This window comes from Crocodylus siamensis, chromosome 3 (assembly GCF_052110815.1).
Source record: "Crocodylus siamensis isolate JL-2025a chromosome 3, ASM5211081v1, whole genome shotgun sequence".
Classification (NCBI taxonomy): domain Eukaryota; kingdom Metazoa; phylum Chordata; order Crocodylia; family Crocodylidae; genus Crocodylus; species Crocodylus siamensis.
Window position 1 is genome coordinate 224,585,773 of NC_143397.1, and position 22,777 is coordinate 224,608,549.

General features: G+C 42.8%; 1 protein-coding gene across 3 annotated transcripts in view; it reads left to right on the forward strand.

Annotated features, from left to right (window-relative positions):
* The window catches only part of FZD6 (frizzled class receptor 6), an 83,298-nt gene extending 72,062 nt beyond the window's left edge, over positions 1 to 11,236 (forward strand). For 2 of the 3 annotated variants that reach the window (XM_090040473.1, XM_090040472.1), the window contains exons 4-6: positions 2,212 to 2,360; positions 3,313 to 3,771; positions 4,851 to 11,236. In XM_090040473.1, coding sequence (XP_089896599.1) covers positions 2,212 to 2,360; positions 3,313 to 3,771; positions 4,851 to 5,019 — 777 coding nt within the window. In that variant the 3' untranslated portion in view covers positions 5,020 to 11,236. The remainder of the gene's footprint in view (positions 1 to 2,211; positions 2,361 to 3,312; positions 3,772 to 4,850) is intronic. The other variant, XR_016441488.1, reaches the window with a different exon arrangement.
* Positions 11,237 to 22,777: the final 11,541 nt, after the last annotated feature.

Sequence of the window (22,777 nt, forward strand, 5' to 3'; positions counted from 1 at the left end):
AGAGAACACCACCTCATAGAACAGGGTTCTTAATGTTTGCTCTTGATTCCATTAAAGTCTGTGACAAAATGTCTGCTGACTTAAATGGCCAAAGCATTCCTTGAGCTGTACAGCTGAAAGTAAGGTGAGGCTTCTATTTTTTCTTTAACACACTTGTCTTTCCATATTTAAGTAGAGCAGTAAAGGTAATAAGAAATCAGTGATGTGGGGTTCTTCTAGTGGAGCGGGTACATACCAACAGAACAATATGGTATTAAACAAATATTATACCAAGAAAAATTATAATTGCCTCTCCTTCCCTTCCCCCGCCCCCCCCGTGCTCCATTCAAAGTTTGTAATCGCAACATACTGGGTATGTCTACATATGCATTTGATCTGGGAGCAGTTTACTTGTGAGTAAACACTCCTGGGCAAGCATCTACACATGTAAGGAAGCAGGAGTAGATTTGCTTCTAATGGCAGCAAACTGCTTCTGCTTCCTGGGGCCCTGAAACGGGTCCCTGCTGCCGCCAGAGGGAGGTCTAAGTTCCCCCTGGGTGCTATCCCATGGGCTGGCAGGGAGTACCAGTCTCCTGGCTGGGGCTGAGACATTGCACCCTTCTCCCTGGGTGGGCTGCCTGCTGCGGGGGGGGGGCAATGTCCCCCTGCCCCAGCAGCAGGTAGCTCCTGGCCCTGGCTCCTCAATCTGGGACAGGGGACTTGGAAAAAGCTGCAGTGAAGGGGGCAAGTCCCAGCCCTCTGCCCTGATCTGCTGGTGGGGATCACCCAATCAGGGGACGGGGCTGGGACCTGCCTCTGGCCAGGACAGTTTCCAGCCCCCACTCCATAATGATGGGCCAGGGGCTGGAGAGTCTATTCCCTGCTCAGCTCTGCAAGGCTCCCCAGCCTGTTCTCTGCCCTTTGCGGAGCTGAGCAGGAAACAGGCTCCCCAGCCCCTGCCAGTAGGGAGCTCCCAGTGCCAGCTCTGTGGTCAAAGGGCTGGTGTTGGGAGATCCTTTATTTGGCAGCTAGCAGAAACCATCTCCCAGCACTGGCCCCATGGTCACAGACCTGAAGCTTGGAAATAAGCTTCTTCCAGGCCCCACTCCCCAGTCGCCATCTCAGAGCAGGGGGCTTGGAGTTCCCTGCTGCTGGGGCAGGGGGACGTAGTCCCTGCCTGGGTTCTGGTGGCAGAACCCACCTGGCAGCAGGCAGCTCCCAGGGGTAGGGGGCAGTCTCCCACCCCCTGGTGGCCGGAAGCAGGTTTGCTCCCATTCAGGCATCTACACAAGCGCTACTGTGCAGTAAGTAATTGCAAGTAAATTTGTTCCTTGCATTTGGAGATAGCAAGGTTTTCTGTGCAGTAAGTGTGTGCGAGTGTAGATGCACACGCTTACTGCATAGTAAACTATGCTACTGTGCAGTAAAGCATCTCATGTAGATGTACCCACTGACTCAGTGTTGTAATCACCATTGGTTTCTCTGAGTTGGCTTCCCTGCTGCTGCTGCTGCTTTTCAAATAACTGGTTAATTCAAAGCAAAACAAATACAACCTTTGCAGAATCATAAATTAGGGCTGAAAGGCATGTTAGGAGGTCACTTCACCTACAGAAGCTAGTAATACATAGCTAACAAAAATAGTAGCTAACTTATATCAAGTCCAGGATACAGAAAAAAGATATAGCAACAGCATGAATTAAATTTGGAGTATAGAGGTAATATAATAACTTCTTACTGAGTTGCATGCCTTGGCTCTTGTGATCCTGTTCAGCTAATGAGTAGATCAGTTTCAGAAGAAACAGCAGAAATACTAGTATACTGTCTTGAGGCTCTCTGAGAATTTTGCCTACTATGAGTTAAATCATATTTATCCATTCGTATCTTGTCTATACCCAGATGAAGCTCCGGATGATGTGTCGCTGGATTAGAGGGGAAACTGGTTAATGACTGCTTCCCCTCCTAATCAACCATTTCAATTTTTAAAAATTCTTTCCTTCTACATAACCTGTCAAGGTCTTCAGCTACATTCTTGCAAGCACAGACTGACCACATCTGACTTGACTGTGCATGTCTTAATTCAGTCCAGAGTTCATGCTTGAATAATGTACAATTACTGTAAAGAAGAAAGTGCCTAATTGCCCCTTCATGTGATATATATTCTTTTTCTGCCCTTCAAAAAGAGAAACATTAAGTGTTTTCTTGTGTGTCTTTATAACCTTTATTGTCTTCCAGGCAAAGGTGCTAGCAAGACCAGAAATATTTTTGTTTCTCATGAAATACCTGTTGACATTAATCGTTGGCATCTCTCCAGTCTTCTGGGTGGGAAGTAAAAAGACCTGTTCAGAATGGGCCAATTTCTTCAACAGAAATCGAAAGAGAGAGTAAGAGCAACTTTTGTATACTCTACTGCCCTTTTTGTCTTGCTTCCCCCGTCCCTCCAATATCCTCCCATTTTTGTTGTTGGTTCAGACTACTGCTCCTTGTTTTGTTTTCTTCTGTGACAGTAATTTCATTCCATCATTTAAACTTCATGAGTTCTGCTTTTCAGGAGATGTATTAACAGTTCTTTGGGTAGTCACAAACTGTAAATTTGGGTATGTTTCTTCTCTTTACCATCGATTTAGGTTTTCTTTAGATTTTTCTATGTTGTTCCTGGGCTAGAGACATATTTTTAAAGCTTTTTACTTCTCTGAACTTCCCAAGCCAGCATTACTTTACCTCTTTATTTTAACTCTGCATTCCTTAATGGTGAGCTTATAGCTTCCTTTCCCTCTCCTCTCTTTTCCATTTCCTGTATATTTTTCTTACGCTTCAGCTGTTGATTTACTTTAAGCTAAGTGAGATGTATAAAAGTGGTAGGCCATGTAAAACTGCCTACATTAAATATATATATATATATATTATTTTTAAATGTAGGCAGTTTTACATGCCCTACCACTTTTTCTACTTCTACCTAGTTTTACTACATGAAAACTTAATTTGCCTGTGTAGTTATTTATGAACTATTACTATGGGGGTTTTTTTCTCTTATTCATCCTGTTGAAGTAATTTAATTGCAAGAGTTGAGCATGTAAGATTTGGCCGTTTTCCACAAAATGTATTTACTTGACATGTGTAACTACACAGTGGCTACTATCACTAAGTACAGTACACTGCATGAAGTACCACAGACAGTTTTCACTCTACAGTGCTGTTAACAACTCAGGTTTTCATCACCCCTTGTTACTTGCGTCACATTTTGAAAGATTGCTTTGAATTCCATTAAATCTGAAAATGTCTTTGGAGTAGACATTATATTTGTGTGTCTTTTTTTTTAATTCTTCTTTTTCCTAGTCCAATCAGTGAGAGTCGAAGAGTGCTGCAAGAATCATGTGAATTTTTCTTGAAACACAATTCTAAGGTTAAGCATAAAAAGAAGCACTACAAATCCAGTTCTCACAAACTGAAGGTCATTTCTAAGTCTATGGGGACTAGTACTGGTGCTGCAACAAATCATGGAACTTCAGCAGTGGCAATTGCTAACCATGATTACTTAAGCCAAGAGACCTTTACAGAAATCAAAACTTCTCCAGAAATGTCTGAGAAAGAGATGGAGGCAGATAGAATATCCACCCAGAAAGTGGAGACCACCCAGAAAGTGGAGGAGGGGGAAAATGTTAATACTGAAAATGCATTACAGATATCATCTATTTCTAAATTGGCTGTGGAGCAGATGGAAAAGAGAAGCAAAGTAGAGAATATGTGTGCTAAGATTAGCTTATCTGAAAGTGTCAAGAGAATGGGTGAAGAAAGGTAAGACTCATTTTTTTTTCCCTAATTGTGGTCTTTGTGTGTTTTTATTTTATCAGTACTATGGTATATTTTCTGTTTTTTTTTAATCCTACTGAAGAATCATTGTAGCATAACTAATAATAGCTGAAGAGAGAATCTTTTTTTTAAACTATTTTCCACATGGCCACACAGATTATGTGGTTTTCGGGATGTAAATGTATATTTCTTTGGGATATTTTGGCTTTCCAGGCTTAGTCCAAACTTTTGACTCTTGCAGTAGGGTGTATTTTGCATGGCCAAGCAGTGACCTCTGGGACTAATTTTAAGTAAAACCATGATGAGCTAGGCGTACTGTCCAATGCTTGTCAAAAAATCTGTGGTGGCAATACAGCATATTTGGAGGGGTGACCAGTACAGAAAAAAGGGGTTGCCCTTTGGCTTGAGGAAAAAATGTTGAGCATTTATACTCTCTCAAGAGAATTGAATTTAGTTTAACATACCATATTTACTCTCATGCCACACCCCTAAAATTTAGCCCTCCAAAATTGGTGTGTTTTCTTAGGTGAGGGAACTGATTTCTACAAAAGAACAGAAGCAGGGGGATGTTGGAATAACTGCCTGAGGCCATACGCCTTGAGCTGCATGCATGAAGGAGTCCAGTCCCCTGCTCAGTGTCACATGCATCCTCTTGCTGCAGCTACACAGCTAGAGACTACATCTTCTCTTAGCCACTGCTGAATTGGCACAGCCACTCTAACAAAAGCTACTGCCAATTGGGCAGTAGCTGTTAGAGGGTTAAACCTCTTAGCTGTGGAGCTTTGGCAGGAGGATAAATAATGCTGAGTGGACTCTGTCTTTTCTGCAGGTAGCTAGGAGCATTCAGCCTTGGTGAGTCCATGTTGTGGTAGGGAAGACTACAAAGATTTGTTTTCTTTGTTCTGTCTTCCCAAGGCAAGTTGCACATCTTACTTAGGGATATGATCTGAGAATAAATGTGGTAGGTTACTATTTTCTGTTAAATGTATATTTTAGCTTTTCAGTGGACAATATCATGCTTAATTGTCTGTGTTTTTTTTATTTGTTTTTTTGTTTACATGTAGGATAACGCCTAAAAGTGATTTAACAGAAAGTCATCCATCACAAGGCAGTAGTTCACAGCTACCTGAAGTTTCACAACCAGGCAGTGCCCAAGATGCCCTATCACTGCCTGCCAATTCAGTCTCAGACACTAGAAAAGACAAGGATTTTGCTAACAGTTCAAATCCTTGAAAGAGAAGTTTTTGTATGAATGTGCTCAGTTTATAAAACTGCAGTGAATTCTATGTTACACTGGAAAAAATGATGCTTTGTGCCTTATTAAATGACCTAGATATAACTCTTGTTTTGCACTTAAAACAAAAGTTCTACTGCATAGTAGGGACATCTAGCAATAATTTACTGTATTTAAAGCCCATCAGAATAATGGAAGCTGAGGGCAGAATTCTACTTCACTGCTAAGATGAGTAAGTGCTACCAATGTAGTGTTTAAGTGTCCAAATCTCCCACAATCTTTGCCTTGTATATAAGTTTGACTGAAGCATACATCTCAAATGCCTTTTATGCAGCTACAGCATTGCCCTGCTTGATTAGATGTGTCCCTGTATCTCAGAACATGTTCAGAAACAATTCAGTGCCATCCTAATAGCGTCTTTTTACTGTCCATTGTGATTAAACTTCACTATGAAGTTTAGGAAATTTGGTCGTCACACCAGACGACAAAGCCAACATGTTTAACGATTTCTTTGCCGCCATCTTCCTAAGCAGGGACCGAAACAGTCACCCCCCAGCTGGGCCCCCCTCAAGCCCCAAGGGAGGCACACCTAGGCCAAGGGTTAGTGAGGAACTAGTTAGGGAGCTTCTGGAGGGACTGGACGTATTCAAGTCAGCCGGTCCAGATGATCTCCACCCTAGAGTACTAAGGGAATTGGCTGAGGTCATGGCACAGCTTTATGAGCACCTGCGGTGCTCTGGTGTGGTGCCAGAGGACTGGAAGAAGGCCAGCGTGGTTCCCATCTTCAAAAAGGGGAAGAAAGAGGACCCAGGAAACTATAGGCCAGTTAGTCTTACCTCGATCCTGGTTAAGGTCTTTGAGACAATTATTCTGGCACACATCCACGAGGGGCCAGCAGGGGATTTCATGCTTAGGGGCAACCAACACAGATTCATTAGTGGCAGGTCCTGTCAGACCAACCTGGTGGCCTTCTATGATCAGATAACCAAATCATTAGATGCAGGGGTAGCAGTGGACATAGTCTTCCTGGACTTTCGGAAAGCCTTCGATACTGTCTCTCACCCTGTTCTCATTAAGAAACTGGGGGACTGTGGAGTCGACGCCCACACAGTCAATTGGCTCTCCAGCTGGCTGGAGGGCCGCACCCAGAGAGTGGTGGTGGATGGGTCATTCTCGACCCACAGGGATGTGGGCAGTGGGGTTCCGCAGGGCTCAGTCCTCAGGCCTGCACTGTTCAACATCTTCATCAGTGACTTGGACGAGGGGGTAAAAAGCACCCTGTTCCAATTTGCTGATGACACTAAGATGTGGGGGGACGTGGGCACGCTAGAAGGGAGGAATAGGCTACAATTGGACCTAGACAGGTTACAAGGGTGGGCGGATGAGAATAGGATGGGATTCAACACCAGCAAGTGCAAAGTGATGTACCTGGGGAGGAACAACCGGCACCATACCTACAGGCTGGGGAACTCCCTTTTTGTCAGTACAGAGGCAGAAAAGGATCTTGGAGTCATCATTGACTCCAAGATGAACATGGGCCAGCAGTGTGGGGATGCAGTCAGGAAGGCCAACCGTATCTTGTCATGCATCCACAGATGCATCTCGAGCAGGTCCAAGGAGGTGATCCTCCCCCTCTATGTGGCACTGGTCAGGCTGCAGCTGGAGTACTGCATCCAGTTCTGGGCACCGCACTTCAAGAGGGATGTGGACAGCATGGAGAGGGTCCAGAGGAGGGCCACTCGCATGATCAGGGACAGCAGGGCAGGTCTTATGAGGAGAGGCTACAGGACCTGAACCTGTTCAGCCTCCAGAAGAGAAGGCTGAGAGGGGACCTCATGGCCTGTTACAAGCTAGTCAGAGAGGACCAGCAGGCACTGGGGAAGTCCCTGTTCCCCCGAGCACTGCCAGGAGCGACCAGGAATAACGGTCACAAGGTGGCAGAGGGTAGATTTAGGCTAGACATCAGAAGGTGCTACTTCACGGTCAGGGTGGCTAGGATCTGGAACCAACTTCCAAGAGAAGTAGTGCTGGCTCCTACCCTGGGGGTCTTTAAGAGGAGGTTAGATGAACACCTTGCTGGGGTCGTTTGACCCCAGTACTCTTTCCTGCCATGGCAGGGGGTCGGACTTGATGATCTGCTCAGGTCCCTTCTGACCCTAGAAACTATGAAACTATAATTGCACAACAGTGCTGTGTTTTAAACTAATTTAAGACTATGTTGATGGTGCCTTCCTATTGCCAAGTAGCTAAGGCACATACCAAGATGGCGACCTGGTGGGGCCCATGAGGGGTTTTGAATCCTGACCTCCCATATCACGAGACAGCAACCTAATTACCTGGCCCAGGTCAGGTAGTACTAAGACCTCTTTCTGATTGAAGCCAGATTACTGGGCAGCCAAGAGGAAAAACATCCTGAGAACAGAAGAACTAGAAGAAAGGAAGGAGCCTGACTCTGGCTTGGGGATGTGGCTGCTGTCCTAGCAGGGTTGGAAGCGAGAGGGGGCGTGCGACCTTGCTTTTCAGTATTTTGTGTATTTTCCATTACAGAGCCATTGGGAAAGCTTCACAAGCAACATGGGGGGGCACCATACATGCAACTTGCACAGTAAGGTAAATTGGGCATACTAATAGTTGGTGAGACCACCACTTGTATTGACGCAGCTTGATGGGGCCAGAATAGTGGCATGATTTACAGTAGTACTACTCCAGGTGTAAATCAATTAGAACACTGACTCTAATGCCAGATTTATTGTTTGGGGAAGGCCCCTGGCATATGTAATTTCCAGCATGATTAATGTGTTAATAGTATGAGTGAAAGTGATATGCCACACATTGGTCAGATTTATGACACCATAACGTGGCAAATCCAGCCACAAAGATATTACTCAAAATGTGTAACAACTTTGTGGCTGGTTTGCTTGGCATCATAAATGGAACATATGGCATCATGTTATTGTCAGAATCAGGATACAGCTGCACTGTGGGGGTGCTCAGTGAGGCCAGCACTAGGGAACCTCTATATTATCAGGTTTACAGTGTCCAGAGAACTCAAAAGAAGTGCTTCCAGCTGCAGGCCTGTTTTGTTTCTAAACACCTATGAAACCAGCACCTAAGGAGTGGGAAGCTCCTGCCCTGGCAGCAGGGAGTCACCCTGCTCCTACTTCCATGTAAGTAGGGAGATTTGCCCAGCTGACAGTTGGATGGTTTGGGCTTTCAGGAATTTTATACCCTGTTGCCAAAATTGCTCAAACTGCTATGTGCATCTAGCATAGCAGGTCATTTGATTCGGGGAAGAGGAAAATTCCTTAGACCTTAATCATGTGACTACCTTAATGTCTGCCTGCAGCATAAAATGCTGAAACAGTGTTGGGAGTAGGGTCAGACCCCAGAGTTCGCACCCTCTAGGGCAATGAACACCTATATGGGCCACAGAGTTAGACTGCCTCTTGCTTGTTGTCCTTCAGAATCCCTGACGCTCTTGGATGCAGAGTGATCCAGCTTCAGGAGGAAGGGCTAGAAAATGCTGACGGCCATATCTACCTCCTCACTTGGGAGCTAGGAGCTTTTGTGATATAGACTGCCAATCACCATAACTAGCAATTTTTGATGTTTGATACCTTTTGCCTTTGGTGGGTACGTTTTGCCTTCTAGTCTCATGGTTAAGGTACCTGGGATATAGGTGCTGGTTCAGGCTGATACTGAGGGGGACCTGGGTATCTTTGGGCAGATACTGTAACCATGAGGCTGTTTTATAGAGAAGGGAGGAGGACCTTCATCTCCACACATCTGTCTGCTAAGTCCTGCTAAGCCACACATGCCTTATGTGGTCGGGGGTAGTCAAATTCTGAATAGAAGAAGGGTGCTTAGTACAGCTTAAAATTCACCACTGGAAAAAACTGCCACATCTCCTGGGTAACTGAGAATTCATCCAAGTGAAACAAATTTGAAATGAATAGATGAACTGTGTAGTTTTGCAGCATGAAGGAGGATGCATTTCGGGAAGGACACAAACTGCACATAGCTCCCCATTCAAAGTATGGGAGAACTGTGCATCTACACAGGCAAGGAATAATTCCTTCCGATGTTGGTAGTCTAAGCTAAGACTTTGCTGATAGCTAGACATTATCTGGCTAATGGGTGAAATAATTTACCCCTGTATATCTAAAAGCACACAACTGGGCTGGCTATCAATAAATGAATAGAAAGATGAGAGAGAAATCTTTCTCTTCCAATTTATAAGCAGTTTGTCAAACTGTGTTAAAATTATGCATGGAAAGCAGTGTTATTTTGAAAAAGAAAAGAAAGTTTAATTTGTGTCTTATGTCTTTATTTTTATGCTAACATTTCTTTTTGTTTTTAAAGTTATTGCATCTTAAACGGCTATGTCATTTAGCATAGTTAGGAGTTACTCAAACACTTTCAATGTATGAAAGTGTCCTTATGTACTAACCTTAGCACTGTTTTTGGTAGTTTGTACACTGAATCTGGAATTTACTCCTTTTTTTACTTTTAAAAAGAACCTTGTAAATAATTGGTATAACATTACTTTGACTGAAGGTTAAGAAGCACTGTTTTCTGTGTGATGCACAAGCTTAGCTTGTTTTATTGTGATTTCTTTAAGTACAAATGTCAACAATCTTGTGCTGATTACATGACATGATTTCCTTCTGAGTAACAGTTATTACAACGTGATGAAAACACTAGCCTTTGTGTTTAATGCAGTGTTGGTGTAACACCTGTGCCCTGTGTAAGAATGATGCATGAGAAGAGGTCAGGCTTCAGAAAGGAGAGTTCCAGAGCTCGCACTGGGTTCATGTTCCATTTAGTCATCCCCAGGAAGAGCCACAACAGAACCCAAAGTACAGGAGAACAAGATTGGTTCCAAGGTCATTTTTCTGGCTTAAGTGAAATCCAGCAGTCTGTGCTATTTGTTTACAATTAGATCAGTGATTCCCAACCAGCATGCTATGGCACCCTGGGGTGCCTTGAGAGATCCTTTCAAGCATACTGTAGGGTGCCACCCAATGTTAACACTGTGAGGTGTGCTAACAGATTCTTAAAACAAACCCAGAAATATCAAAGAGGAATTCATGGTGTTAAAACATTCTGACTTCTTGTAATCTGCGAGTTCTTTGCCACAGAAAACCACCTTAATATTTTTCCATAGTCAGAAAACTATTGAAAATTGAGCTAGCGTTGAGTCTAATGCGGATTACCTGAAGTCAGAAAAAAGCTTGAAAACCACTGAATAAGATAAATGACTTGTTTGTTTTAAAATTCATATAAGAAATATGATTTAGTGAAAAAACAGCTCTGGAAATATTCATATGCAGGTTAGTTGGATGAGGTTTTCACTTCCAGCAAAATAATGCATCTTCTGCATGGTATTACTTTCTACATGCTGTACCAGTATGCTTTCTGTAGATGTATTGATATTAGGGTCCAATTCAGAATAATTCTTTGTAATACAGGGAGTCTCACTGTTGTCAATTGAACAGTTCCCATGAGTAAGGATTAGTGCCATGGACCCAGGGTTCAGGTCTGGACCCTGAATTGGAGAGACTTTGACTCCACTAACATTGGTTGGAGTCTTGTTGAGTTCTGTGGAGTCAGAATTTCACCCTAACACTAAAGTTGATGCAATTTATAGAACGCTTCTGCTTTTTTGCCTGTTCATTACTGATAATAGGATCTTTTATAATGGTTACATCCATTTTGATATGATGCAGAAAAGCTACTACATATTTTTAAATAGTGTTTTGGGTGGCAGTTTACATTAACCCCCCCCTCCCAAATAGAAAGGTCATGGAAATACTGACTAAATAAAAAATACAATCTAAGTCAAATCTATTTGTTTTATTCGTCATATATTCACATTTGAATGTAGTTATTTTATTTTGTCTTTTGCATTTAATGTTTGTAATTTATTGCCTCGAACATAAACATGGCTTGGTAGAATTGGTATACTGGATCTTAGCCAAAAGGCCAATTGTGCTATCTTTTTATTGTTTCCTTTCTGTTTTGAGCACATGGTATTCTTACTGCAGAGATGGAAGATGAGATGCAAATGGGAAGGAGGGAACACACACACACAAACACACACACACACACACACACGAACACACCATTCTCCTGTCATGTTTGTAACCTGAACATATGTACTTTAAATCTGGTTTTACTATCTTTGTTCTTAATAAAATATTTTATTGTAAAACAGGTGCTACTTAGTCCGATTTAGTTGGACAGATGTATCAAACAGAATCTTATCTTATAACCTTTAATGTCTGCCCTTTAAAACATTTCTCTTTGGGATAGGCAAGCACTGTTCCCATTTTACAGGTGGGGACCTGTAGATATGGAGTAACTGGCCCAAATGGCTCAGGAAATTAATGGTGGAGCAGGGAATCGAACAGTCTGTTATCCAAACCATTGGGCCATTGTGACAGGACGCTCTAGGGGTGCCATGACCTCCCCTGGCACCCTTGCCTACTATGCCAAGTCTGGGTCCTGAATGCACCCTCTGTCTCGCCCGCCACGTCTTTGATCTTATATTATCAACGGGAGGCTGCCTTCTTGGCACAGGGCCGGTCTTGCTATACCACGATTCCAGGGCTACTCCCTGTGCTGGCCCTCGCCAGCCTGTCTCTGTGACTGTTCTAAGTAGCCCGCTCTCTCTTCGGGCTTCCTAGTAGACTCGCCCTTCTCTCTGGGGCCTTCCCCTGGGCTTGCCCCCTTCTGGGGCTTCCCTCTCACAGGCAGTGCCCCACTGGGCCTGCCCAATGTCCAATATACACGCCCTCTCCCGGGGCCTGCTCCAATATAACTGCGCCTCACACGCTCCCCTGCCCCCACTGGGCCCTTGCTCGTGCTTCTCACGCTCTCCGCCCCCACCGGGGCCCTTGCTCACACCTCCCGCGCCGCCTGCACTGGCACCTGCCCGCACTGGGGCCCTGCTAGGAACCCCCCCTTCTACTGGGGAGCTCCCTTGAGGCCTCCTCCACCCCTACAGCCTTGCCCAGTCCTCCAGTGTAATAATCACAACAACCAACCAAAACAGAAACGCAAAGCCCCTAGGCCATAACACAAATCTTAGGCCAACCTGGCTATCCTTCTCTCATCCCTGTCAGGGTCCTCTCCACCCTGTAGCCACACGCTGGTGCACAACACCGCCCTGCTCGCTCTAGTAGAGCTCTTACTCCTTAAGTTGCCAGAGGGGAACTGCCTCTGGCCTCAGCCTTCTCTGTTTATGAAGGCCAGGCCCTGCCCCCTGGCGGTCAGCTGACCCAATTAGTTGCTTTGGCAACTCACAGCTGTGCTGCCCTATTGAGTGGCAGCTAAGCCTATATCACCATTATCAGCAGCAGGCTCCTTAGTGCCCTGCTACACCATTATCTAGTAGCAGGCACCCTGGTGCCCTGCTACAGCCATCCTTTGTCTGTCTGTAGTCAAAGACCACCTTTAGCTTACCTTAACTATTTCCTAAAATGTCATCTTTTATAACCTTCTGTCAGCATACTAGTGAGTATGCATAATTTCTTTGACTTGATTTTTTTTTTTGCTTACTCAGAATTAGAAGAGGTGTATAGGAAGAGGAAAAAATAACTATGGTTATAGTTAAAAGTTAAATAATGGTTTTCACAGTACTGTACAAATGTTAAGCAATTAAGAGTCATCGTTACCTTATTGAAGCATGTAATAGTACTCTCCTACAAATGAGAACAGATCCAAAAGGTAAGCTCCTTACTCAAAGCTATGCAGCAAGTCAATATTAGGGGAAAATTTTAGGGTATTCATATTTTAGTGCCCACATACCATATACCTCAAATCACTGAATATGAGCCAATGGGACAGTGTTTTGTCTCAGAAGGTGAAAATTATTCTTGGGTACATAAGCAGTTCAACATAAGGTAGGAGTAGAGAAGCTAGACAATTGCTGGAATACTTTGTTTATTTCTGGTGTTATCATTTCCCATTTTCAACCTTTTTTGAAAGGGTTTAGGAGAGAGCTGCAAGAACGATTCAGGGTCTGGGAAACCTGCTTTATCAAGAGAGAGAAAAGAAACTCAGTATACTATATTTAGCTTGTCCAAGATAAGTTTAAGAGATTACTTGATCATAGTCTAAAAGTTTTAGCATAGGAAGAGACTTCTGATAGCTCTTTATATAGGAGAAAATATCAATCCAATAGGTGAAGCTAGATATTCAAACTAGAAACAAGGGAGCAGATTTATAATTGTAAATGTATTTTTAAATTTCCAATTTATCTTGGATTATTTTACCTAAGGATGATGATTTTTCATCGTTGGGAATGTTTAAATCAATATTGAATATACTTCTGTAGTTCAAATAACAGTTCATGGAGTTGATGGGTGAGTTCTAAGGCCTGTATTTGGTAGAAGGACATACAGAAGATAATGATTCTTTCTGGACTTCTTAAATCTATGGAATATCTGTACCACACTGCTGCTTCTTTGTCTTCTCCTTGTCCTTCTCCTTATTTTATGCAAAGTGGATCTCTAAATGGCTATTTAAGTTGATTCTTAGATTAAACATGAAATATGTTTCAAAGATCAAAATATATGTTTATTACAGTACACTTTTTGTGCTGAAACCCATTGGCTAGAATTACCAGTCTACCCGTTATTTTGCAGTATTTTCTGTGTAATGTATTATATATAATTTATAAGCTGTAGTTATTTTTTATCAGATAGCATTCTGATGTGGTTTTCCTAGAAGATGCAATATAAAAGAGCGGTAGGATGTATAAACTGAATATAAACCAGTCCAGTTTTGCAGTTAACTTACTAGTGACATGGGGGCTGGGCGTGGAAAAGTAAATTACTTTAGAGGTATTACAACTGAAAAAAATTAATGTGGAAATAATAAATGTTATAAGGAAAGCAATTGAATATGATTTATCCCTTTTAAACTAAAAAAGCTTAGCCTCTGAGATAACACAAGACCTGAGTTGCACAAACCAATTGACTAATCCTCCCCTCCCCCCCACCCACTTTGAGGTTTGGCCAGCTACTTCACAAATGGAGGTCCTTTCTTTTGGTTGGACACAGACCTCACCAGTGCTTCAAAGGCAGCCAGGTTGCATCTATGTTAAATTTAAGAAACTAAATCAGGAATTGTTTAAACATTCCAATAAAGTAGCTGAACTTGGAAAAATTTAGCCAATCTAATGTTTTACAAAGCACTGAAGAGTTCAGTGGCTGAATGGGCTAAGGAATCCTTTTTTCCCTTTGAAGTTTGACCACCCACTGTTACAGGCTATCAGAAAACCACACAGCAGCACAGGAAAATGCTGCATCTGTCAACTGCCACTGAACTGCTGTGTTCAGTAGCACTTTGAAGATCTCTGATTGCTTTGTTTGGCTATGTTTATTAGTAAAAGTCTTTGCCAATATTAGCAAAACCTTAGACGATTGGCACCAAAGGCGATTCATGGTTTAGAGTCTCTCAGGAATAAATATTCCTCCTGCGTCTAGCTCTTTTACACTTTTGCTTGCTTTCTTTCATTACCCCTTTATCATGTTCACCCTCTTCCTTATTTATTTTTTTCAGATAGATTAAAAAACTCATACAAGCCTCAAACTCTTTAATATAAACATTTTTATTTAAAAACCAGAGACCCAGTTTCCTGTACCTCGTGTCTGTGAGTTGTCTGATCTGTACCCAGGCTGAATTAGGAATCTGTTTCTGATGTACCTCTACAAAAGCATGCAATCCTAAATTGCCCAAATGACACCTTGCTATTAAATGCAGGAGAAATCTGCATGCTCCAGATACATCAGTGAATCAGTCCAATTTTATTTTCTGTCACTGGTAGTTTGTGATTATCACACTTATGATATTTGGAATGTTTTTGTTGAACCGTTCTGGATATCATCACGGGGTGAAAAGCAGCCTGTTTAAATTTGCTGATGATACCAAGATTTGGGGTGAGGTCAGCATGCTAGTAGGGAAGGACAGATTACAGCAGGACCTGAACAGGTTACGGGGTGAGCTAACGAAAACAGGATGGGTTTCAACACTGACAAGTGCAGGGTGCTGCACTTGGGCAGTAGGAACCAGGAGCACACTTACAAGCTGGGAAACTCCCTTCTTGAGAGCACAGTGGCAGAAAGAGATCTTGGAGTCATTATTGACTCCAAGATGAACATGGGCTGACAATGCGAGGTCACAGTCAGTAGCGCTAACTGTACCTTGTCATGCATCCACAGATGTATCTCAAGCAGGTGATCCTCCCCCTCTATGCGACGCTGGTCAGGCTGCAGCTGGAGTACTGCGTCCAGTTCTGGGAGCTGCACTTCAGGAAGGATATGGACAGCATTGAGAGGGTCCAGAGGAGGGCCACCCTTATGATCTGGGGACAGCAGGGCAGACCCTACGTAGAGAGGCTACGGGATCTTAACCTGTTCAGCCTTTGCAAGAGAAAGCTGAGGGGGGGACCAGCAGGGTTTGGGAGAGACCTTGTTCCCCCTAGCGCTCCCCAGGGTAACAAGGAATAACGGCCACAAATTGTTAAAGGGTGGGTTTAGAATAGACATCTGAAGGCACTACTTCATAGTCAGGGTGACTAGGATCTGGAACCAACTTCCAAGGGAAGTGGTGATGGCTCCTACCCTGGGGGTCTTTAAGAGGAGGCTTGACGTCTACCTGGCTGGGGTCATTTGGGCCCAGTTTTTCTCTCTTGCCCAGGGCAGGGGGTCGGACCTGATGATCTACAAGGTCCCTTTCGACTCTACTTCTATGAATCTATGAATACCATTTGTTTTCTGCAGTTCAGTTTTATTCATCAAGAAACGAGAAAGTTAAGGTGCATTGCTTGTAAAAGGGACTACAGACATGAGGACAACCAGTAGTTGCTTTTAATTTTAAAGCTGATGTGACATGTATACATACATATAAGAGGATATTCTGATCTCTCTCTATTCTTTAATGAAGCCTAAGTATCGAATTTCATTTTATTATCTTAATGCTGAAAGGCCCCAAACAAGGCCGGTGCATTTTTAGTTTTGGTACTGGTAGAAACCAGATACAGGTCCCACTTTGTCTTATCTGAGATCACGTGAAGCAAATTAACATGAAAATAGAAAGAAATGGAGAGGGAAAATCAAGATAAAAATAAAGATAAAAAGATTGCATATAGGTTAAGTGTCAGAGACTTAAATGTGTATCTTTTATTAGACCAACTAAATAGTTGGGAAATATTTTCTTAGCAAGCTTTTGGGTTTAAAAACCCTTTGTAAGGCTGAGGAAGCATCTGCAGTTGGTGTGTGCTTTTCCTGGATGAAATGAATAGTAAAGAAGCCGGAGGCTGGTATGCATGCAAGGAACCAGTCAGTGAAGATGAAAATTGAGAAGTCAGTGGGTGACACAGGCTCGGGGGGTGGGGAGAAGGGGGATGTAGCAGGTAAAAGTGGAGAGGTACCGGGGGAGTTGGATGTGAAGCAGTTTATAATGTGTCATAATACAGACATCCAATGTCCATATAGATATCCAAAGTGTATATTTAGTCCATGATTTTTTTGTATCCAGGAGGTTGATGCAGTTCATAGGCTCATCTGTGAAAAGTGTTTTGTAAATTTCCTTTGAGGATTAGAACTGAGAGACTGAAGAGAGAGTAGTTTTCTTGTGAGAAATGTGCCCCCACAGGTAATTGGGTATTCTTGTCTATAATAAATTTCCAGTGTGCATTCATTCTGGTGCACAGTTGTTTGGTACATATTTTCCACCAGGGGATATGGTGCATTGGAGTTGATATATTACATTTCTGGAGGTGCACCTGTAAGATCCAGGAATGCTGATGGTTCTATTGTGGGGGTGGTGGGGATATGTTGGCAGGTTTTGCATTTCTTGTCATGGCATGGTCTGGATCCATTTGGTGTGTTTTGGGCCATAGGAAATTTGCTTCTGGTGATGAGGTTAGCGAGGTTCAGTACTTGTTTGAAGACTAGGATGGGTGGTTCTGGGAAAACCTCTTTAAGAATTGGGTCTCCTAATATGGGTTGCAGTTGTTTGAGGATTTTCCATACAGGTTCAAGGGAGGGGTGATATGTCATAATGAGTGATGTGTAATTCATGGGGGTTTTCCTTCTGTACTGTAGCAAGTCTTCACTTGGTATCCAGGTGGCTCTTTCAAACATGCGATCTATCTTTCTGGAGGAATGTCTTTGTTGAGTGATGAAAGCCTTTTTAAGATTTGTGAGGTAGCAATCCCAAGTGTTCTCAGTGCAAATTCAGTATTATCTGAGGGCTTGGCTGTATATATCACAGCTTTCTTGGTGTGTTTAGGGTGATTGGTGGTTCTGTGCCAGATATGTATGTTGGTTCATGGGTTTCTTGTATATTGTGGTCTGTATTTTACCATTCTGGATAGTGATCATTGTGTCTAAAGAGATGTTGGTGCTGGAGTATTCAAGAGAGTTTGATGGAGGGGTGATGATTGTTGACTTTCTGACAGAACTCAATCAGATTGCATATTTTCAGTCTAAATGATGAAGATGTCATCGATATATCTTAAGTATAGCAAGGGTTTGGTGGTGCAGTCCTTGACAGATTTTTCTTCCAGGTGGCTTATAAAAAGGTTGGCATACTGTTAGCATTGGATTTATGATACAACATGCCTGACATCTGACTCCCAGGTACCTCTCCACTGTTTACGTGTTAAATTCATCCCCCTTCCTCCCCCTGCCCCTCCTCCACCTGCCACCCCCAGCCTGTCTCTCACCCACTGGCTCCTCAATTTACATCTTCGCTGACTGGCTTTCTTGCATGCATAATGGCCTGTGGCTTTTTTATGATTCATTCCATCTAGAAAGAGCACACATCAACTGCAGATGCTTGCTCAGCCTGATGAAGGGTTTTTAAACCTGAAAGTTTGCTAAGAATTTTTTTCCAACTATTTAGTTTGTCTAATAAAAGATACCAGATTTACTCCAAGAACCTTGTCTGCCTATGTCCTTAGACTAAGACAGCTACAACCTACACCCGAGAGACTTAAATGGAATCTGATGATTCCAAATGATCTTAATTAAAGAAAAGACATGACTTGCCTTAACTGCCCCATTCCCAAGGAATGATACTGTAGGCATTATAGTACAAAAGGGTGCTGCGGAGGGATAGGAAGTTAAAGTCTAGTATTTAAAACCAAACAACTACGTACCAAAATGAATGCACACCAAAAATCTATCAAAGACAAGAATCCTCAATTACCTTGTGGGCACATTTCTCACAAGAAAATCACTCTCTCTCCAATCTCTCAGTTTTAATCCTTAAAGGCAATTTACAAAAGACCTTTCACGGACCAGCCTACAAACTTCACTTAATCAACGTACTGGATACAAAAAATCATGGACTAAATATAGACATTGGATTTATGAGACACAATCTGCCTAACATCAGACTCCCCGGGTAAACTCTCCACTTTTTACCAGCTATGTTCTTTCCCTTCTCCCCACCCCATCCTTTGTATACAGCTGACTCATTCCCCTTCTCACCCTCCCCACCTGTCTCTCACCTATTGACCAACCCAATATATGTTTTAACTGACCAGCTTTCTTGCATACATACTGGCCTATGTCTGCTTTACTACTCCATCCAGGAAGAGGACAGGCCATTTGCACATACTTCCTCTGCCTGACAAAGGATATTTGTACCTGAAAGCTTGCAAAGAAGAATGTTTCCAACTAGGAGTTGGTCTAATAAAAGATACTGGATTTACCCAAGGAACCTTGTCTGCTTGTATTTAACTTCATTCATTCATCCATTAATCTGCTTCAGAGAGGTTGTAGAAGAAAGTGGAAAGCAGTGGGAGAAGCAGTCAAGTGGACATCCAAAAAGGCTTTGGTGGAGTAGAGCAACTGGTGGTGATACAAGACATGAGGAGATAAGGAGGTGCAAAGATCTGCAGAACCTCTAAAATGTGCACAAGTAGTTGAAATGGAGAGGGAGCCTAAGCAGCGATACAGAGAGAAGGGTAACAATATAAACATTACAGGCAAGAAAGGGATGATCTGGGTATCTGTGTATTGAAGGGATTGGAGGGAGCATTACGTATGTTTTGGGTTCTTTCAAAGGGGAAAGTTGCAAGATGAATTGAGTTCTAGCAATGTGAACAGAAAGTAATGTTGAAAGGAGAAATGAAAGGGTGAGCTTTGTTGCAGGCCTGAGTAAGAGAAGATGCTTGTCTTCAGAAGTGATGACAGTGGTGGTGATAGGTAGCTGAATGAAAAATAATTGTGGTCAATGTATCTCTTTTTATTAGCATCTGCATTTTAGTTTCTGCTTGGTATTACTGTGCTTGACTACACAGTGATAAATTAAGAGGCTGTTAGGAAGGAAAGCAAGCTGAACATGAAACCATATGGCCATGTACAAACATTGAGTTCTAGTGGTGGAAAATTTCCACTGCTAGTCTGGGAGAAGGAGCAATTCAGATGATCAGTGTGCAACTGCCCATGTTTCCCCACCCCCCCAATACCTTTCCCAGGCCAAGGCAATCCCAGTCTGTGGATGGTGTGGACTGCTCCAGTCCTGCCATTTCAGATTACTGGAACAGCAAGGCAAAGGTGAGAGAAGCAGATAGGGAGCTCACAGCAGAAGCTAAGCAAACTGAGCCCCACAGCAAAACCCCTGCTTACCCCACACAACTGGTTCTCTGATGTTAGGGGTAAGCAGGGCTTTGCCTAGCTACCTAGAATAGAGACTCCCTGAGCCTGGTGGTTCCCTGGCTGGCTGGCTGGCTGGCTTCTGAGTAGCAGGAGGGTTGGCAAAGGGAAGCAGTCTGGTTCAGGAACTGGGCTCGGAGGCTTGCTCTGAGCCTGGGCCCTGGCTCTGCCAGCTTTTAAGTAGCTGCCCAGCTGAGCAGCAGGGTTCAAAGGGAAGCAGGCAGGGGGGCAGTGCTCCTTCCTGTGCTCATCATCTGGTGCCCAGAAGCTGAACAGATGGAGGAAGGCAAAACTCTGCCTGCTTCCTTTGCTCAGCCCCTGGTGCCTAGCACTTGAGTGGAAGGAGCAATGTAGCAAAGCCCCTGTTCACTTCACCAGAAACTCAGGTGTGAAAAGCATATGGGGAACAGCTGGTGGCTGCTCTTCTTGGCCCTCCCAGTTGAGGAGGAGCACCTGCCCCTGCACTTTTCCATATCAGGGTAACAGGTCTCTGGAAAGCATGGGATCCTCCCCTCCACTCCTTGTTCCCAAGACAAATTGTTCTGGGAATGATTTCTACCGTGTTTTTTGGTGATTCCCCACCCCGCCTCGGAAGAGCCATTTTTGCTGCAGGAGATAAAGCTTGAATATCTGTGCACCTTGTTTTTTCCCAGAATGGCAATTCTCTCAGTAGAAACGGACCATCTGTACATGGCCTGCGATATAAAGACAAGGTGCCATCAAGTTCACTAGGAATATGCTAATAAGGTGATGTCCACCCACCCAGACTAGAAATATTCATTTATGTTATGTCCAAATGTAACATCAGAGGGACTATGTAAACCTTAAAGGGCTGGCCTATGGTAGAAGAGAAGTTGAGCGAGCATACATTAGCCTTCTGTTGCTTTATCCCTTTTTGCTGCTTGCTGTATATTCCTGGATGAATAAATGATACTTTTGTTTTGAAGCAGCTGTGATTCAAAATGGTTTTAACCAATTGCTGGTCAGAGTCCCATAGAGGAAAAGGGCTCACAGGTGCCAGGAACAGTTGGGAATTGGGGTTGCCAGCCAGAAATCCTGTTCATGAATAGAGGTTAAATCTGATGGATTAGAAGGGGTCTAAAGTGCATCATGTCCTATAATTTAAGGGGAAAAAGTAAATTGCCAATAAGACATTCATGAGATGTTTTCACCTGACTGACTTCATACCTTGGCCTCTTACAGACGAGTCTGAAATAGAAAGAGTAATTATTTTGTAATCCTTTATCCTAAACAGGTGGTTTTAGGTAAGTTTGTTCAGATCAGGGGAACAGTTAGAGAGACCCTGGGTGAGCTTGGTAAGATTCCAATGGATAGTGGAAAGAGGGAAGGAGCATCACTAACTGAAAGAAAGCCAAGGAAGCAGTAGGAGAACCAAGAAATTACTGCATAATAAAATTTCATGAAGGACTTATCCTTTTAAATTAAAATAGACCCTGTGGCCATCAAGTTTATATAAGCTGTATGTATTCAAAGCTATTGCACCTGGCAATGGGAAATAAGACATGGCATTTATAATACCTCTAGTTATTTAATCACTCCATACGAAGTACTGTATCAGTAATTCCAGTGCAATATCCCTTAGGTAGGGACAGGAGTCAGGAAACAAAATTTGAAATAAAATATTGCAATAGGGGTAGCTAGATGAGCAGTTTAAAAAAAAAAAAAAAAAAAAGTCTGATTAAATGTGATCTTTCCAAAAGTCTTGCATTTCAAAGGGAAGGCCTCTATCTGTCAGCATTCCCAGAAGATTGTTTTGCCTCCACATGGGGCTAGTGAGTCAGTGTTGCTGTGTTCAAAACAATTTCTAGATTAATTATTCCAGTCAGATTTAGCTGCAAGTGCTTAGGCCCCTGGAAGTCAAACAGTATGATTTAGGGTCACTGCTTTGTTTGTGTTGCTTTAAAAATGTGCTTTTGTGGTGGTGGGTTTTTTTTTTTTTTTTTGCTAAGTATGCTACCCATGACTTATTTATAACCACATACACAAAAGAAGGCTAGCCCCCCATTCTGGTACCAGTTGCCGTTGCTTCTCCCTTACCCAGATCCTGCAGATTTGTTTGTGATTTGACTTGGAGGACGCATGTTTCCATTCCTCAGTCCCATGGGAGTCATTACCCATGGTTCATAGTGAAAGACTCCTTACCAGTTCAGTGTTACTCTTCAGTTTGCTATAATTCGAAAGATCTGTTAAATGACTAATGGTTATCGCAGTTCACCTTTGCAGTCAGGCATATTTATCCTTGCCCTGACAATTGGTTATTGTAGCAGGTCACCAAATGCTGTCTCTTCTCCTTACTATGACTCAACTCAGTCATTAGAATTAATTTGAGAAATCCTGTTTGAGGTCAGCAAAGGCACATCATCTTTATGACAGTCACTATGACTCATACTGGGGTTTCAGACTCACCGAGGACATTTGATGAAGGTCTGTCTCAGTCGGCTGGATCATATGATATCTTACCAAAATGTACCAAACAGAAACAACATGAATGTGTAAACATTTTCTCCCAGGAATTTCCTTTTTCACTGCTCTATTGGAAAGATCCTTAGAACATCTGAGAGGGAGAGAGGTTTGTCTCAACACTTGGTAACAAGGTCTCCAAAGAGGGCTAGGGAACACTTGCAAATAATTTGAAGACCCAAGGTTGTAGTCCCTAATGGAATCTCATTTATGTAGAAATATACCAGAATCATAAATGCATCCCTCTAGCTTGCAAGGCATTTTTACTTATTCAGGGTGCCATTGTCCAAGCTCTGAAAGACAAATCTATAGAAATATACTACATAACGGCAGAGAGGGTCAAAATCCTGATCAATATAAACTCCTCACCTTGGACATTTTAAGAGCTGTCTTGTTTTATTCGAGTAGAACAAAACTGTTCCACAAATTGCCAAGGCAAAAAGTGCAGAAAATTGGCTCTTTCAATAGCTTGTCAAAATGGGTGTTGACACATTTAAGATTTCTTTTGAACTGAATAAGATAATCCTTCCATTTCATAAAACGTGACTTGGAGCTCCACACATACCTTTATAAACTACTACTCTCTAGTTGCAATTTA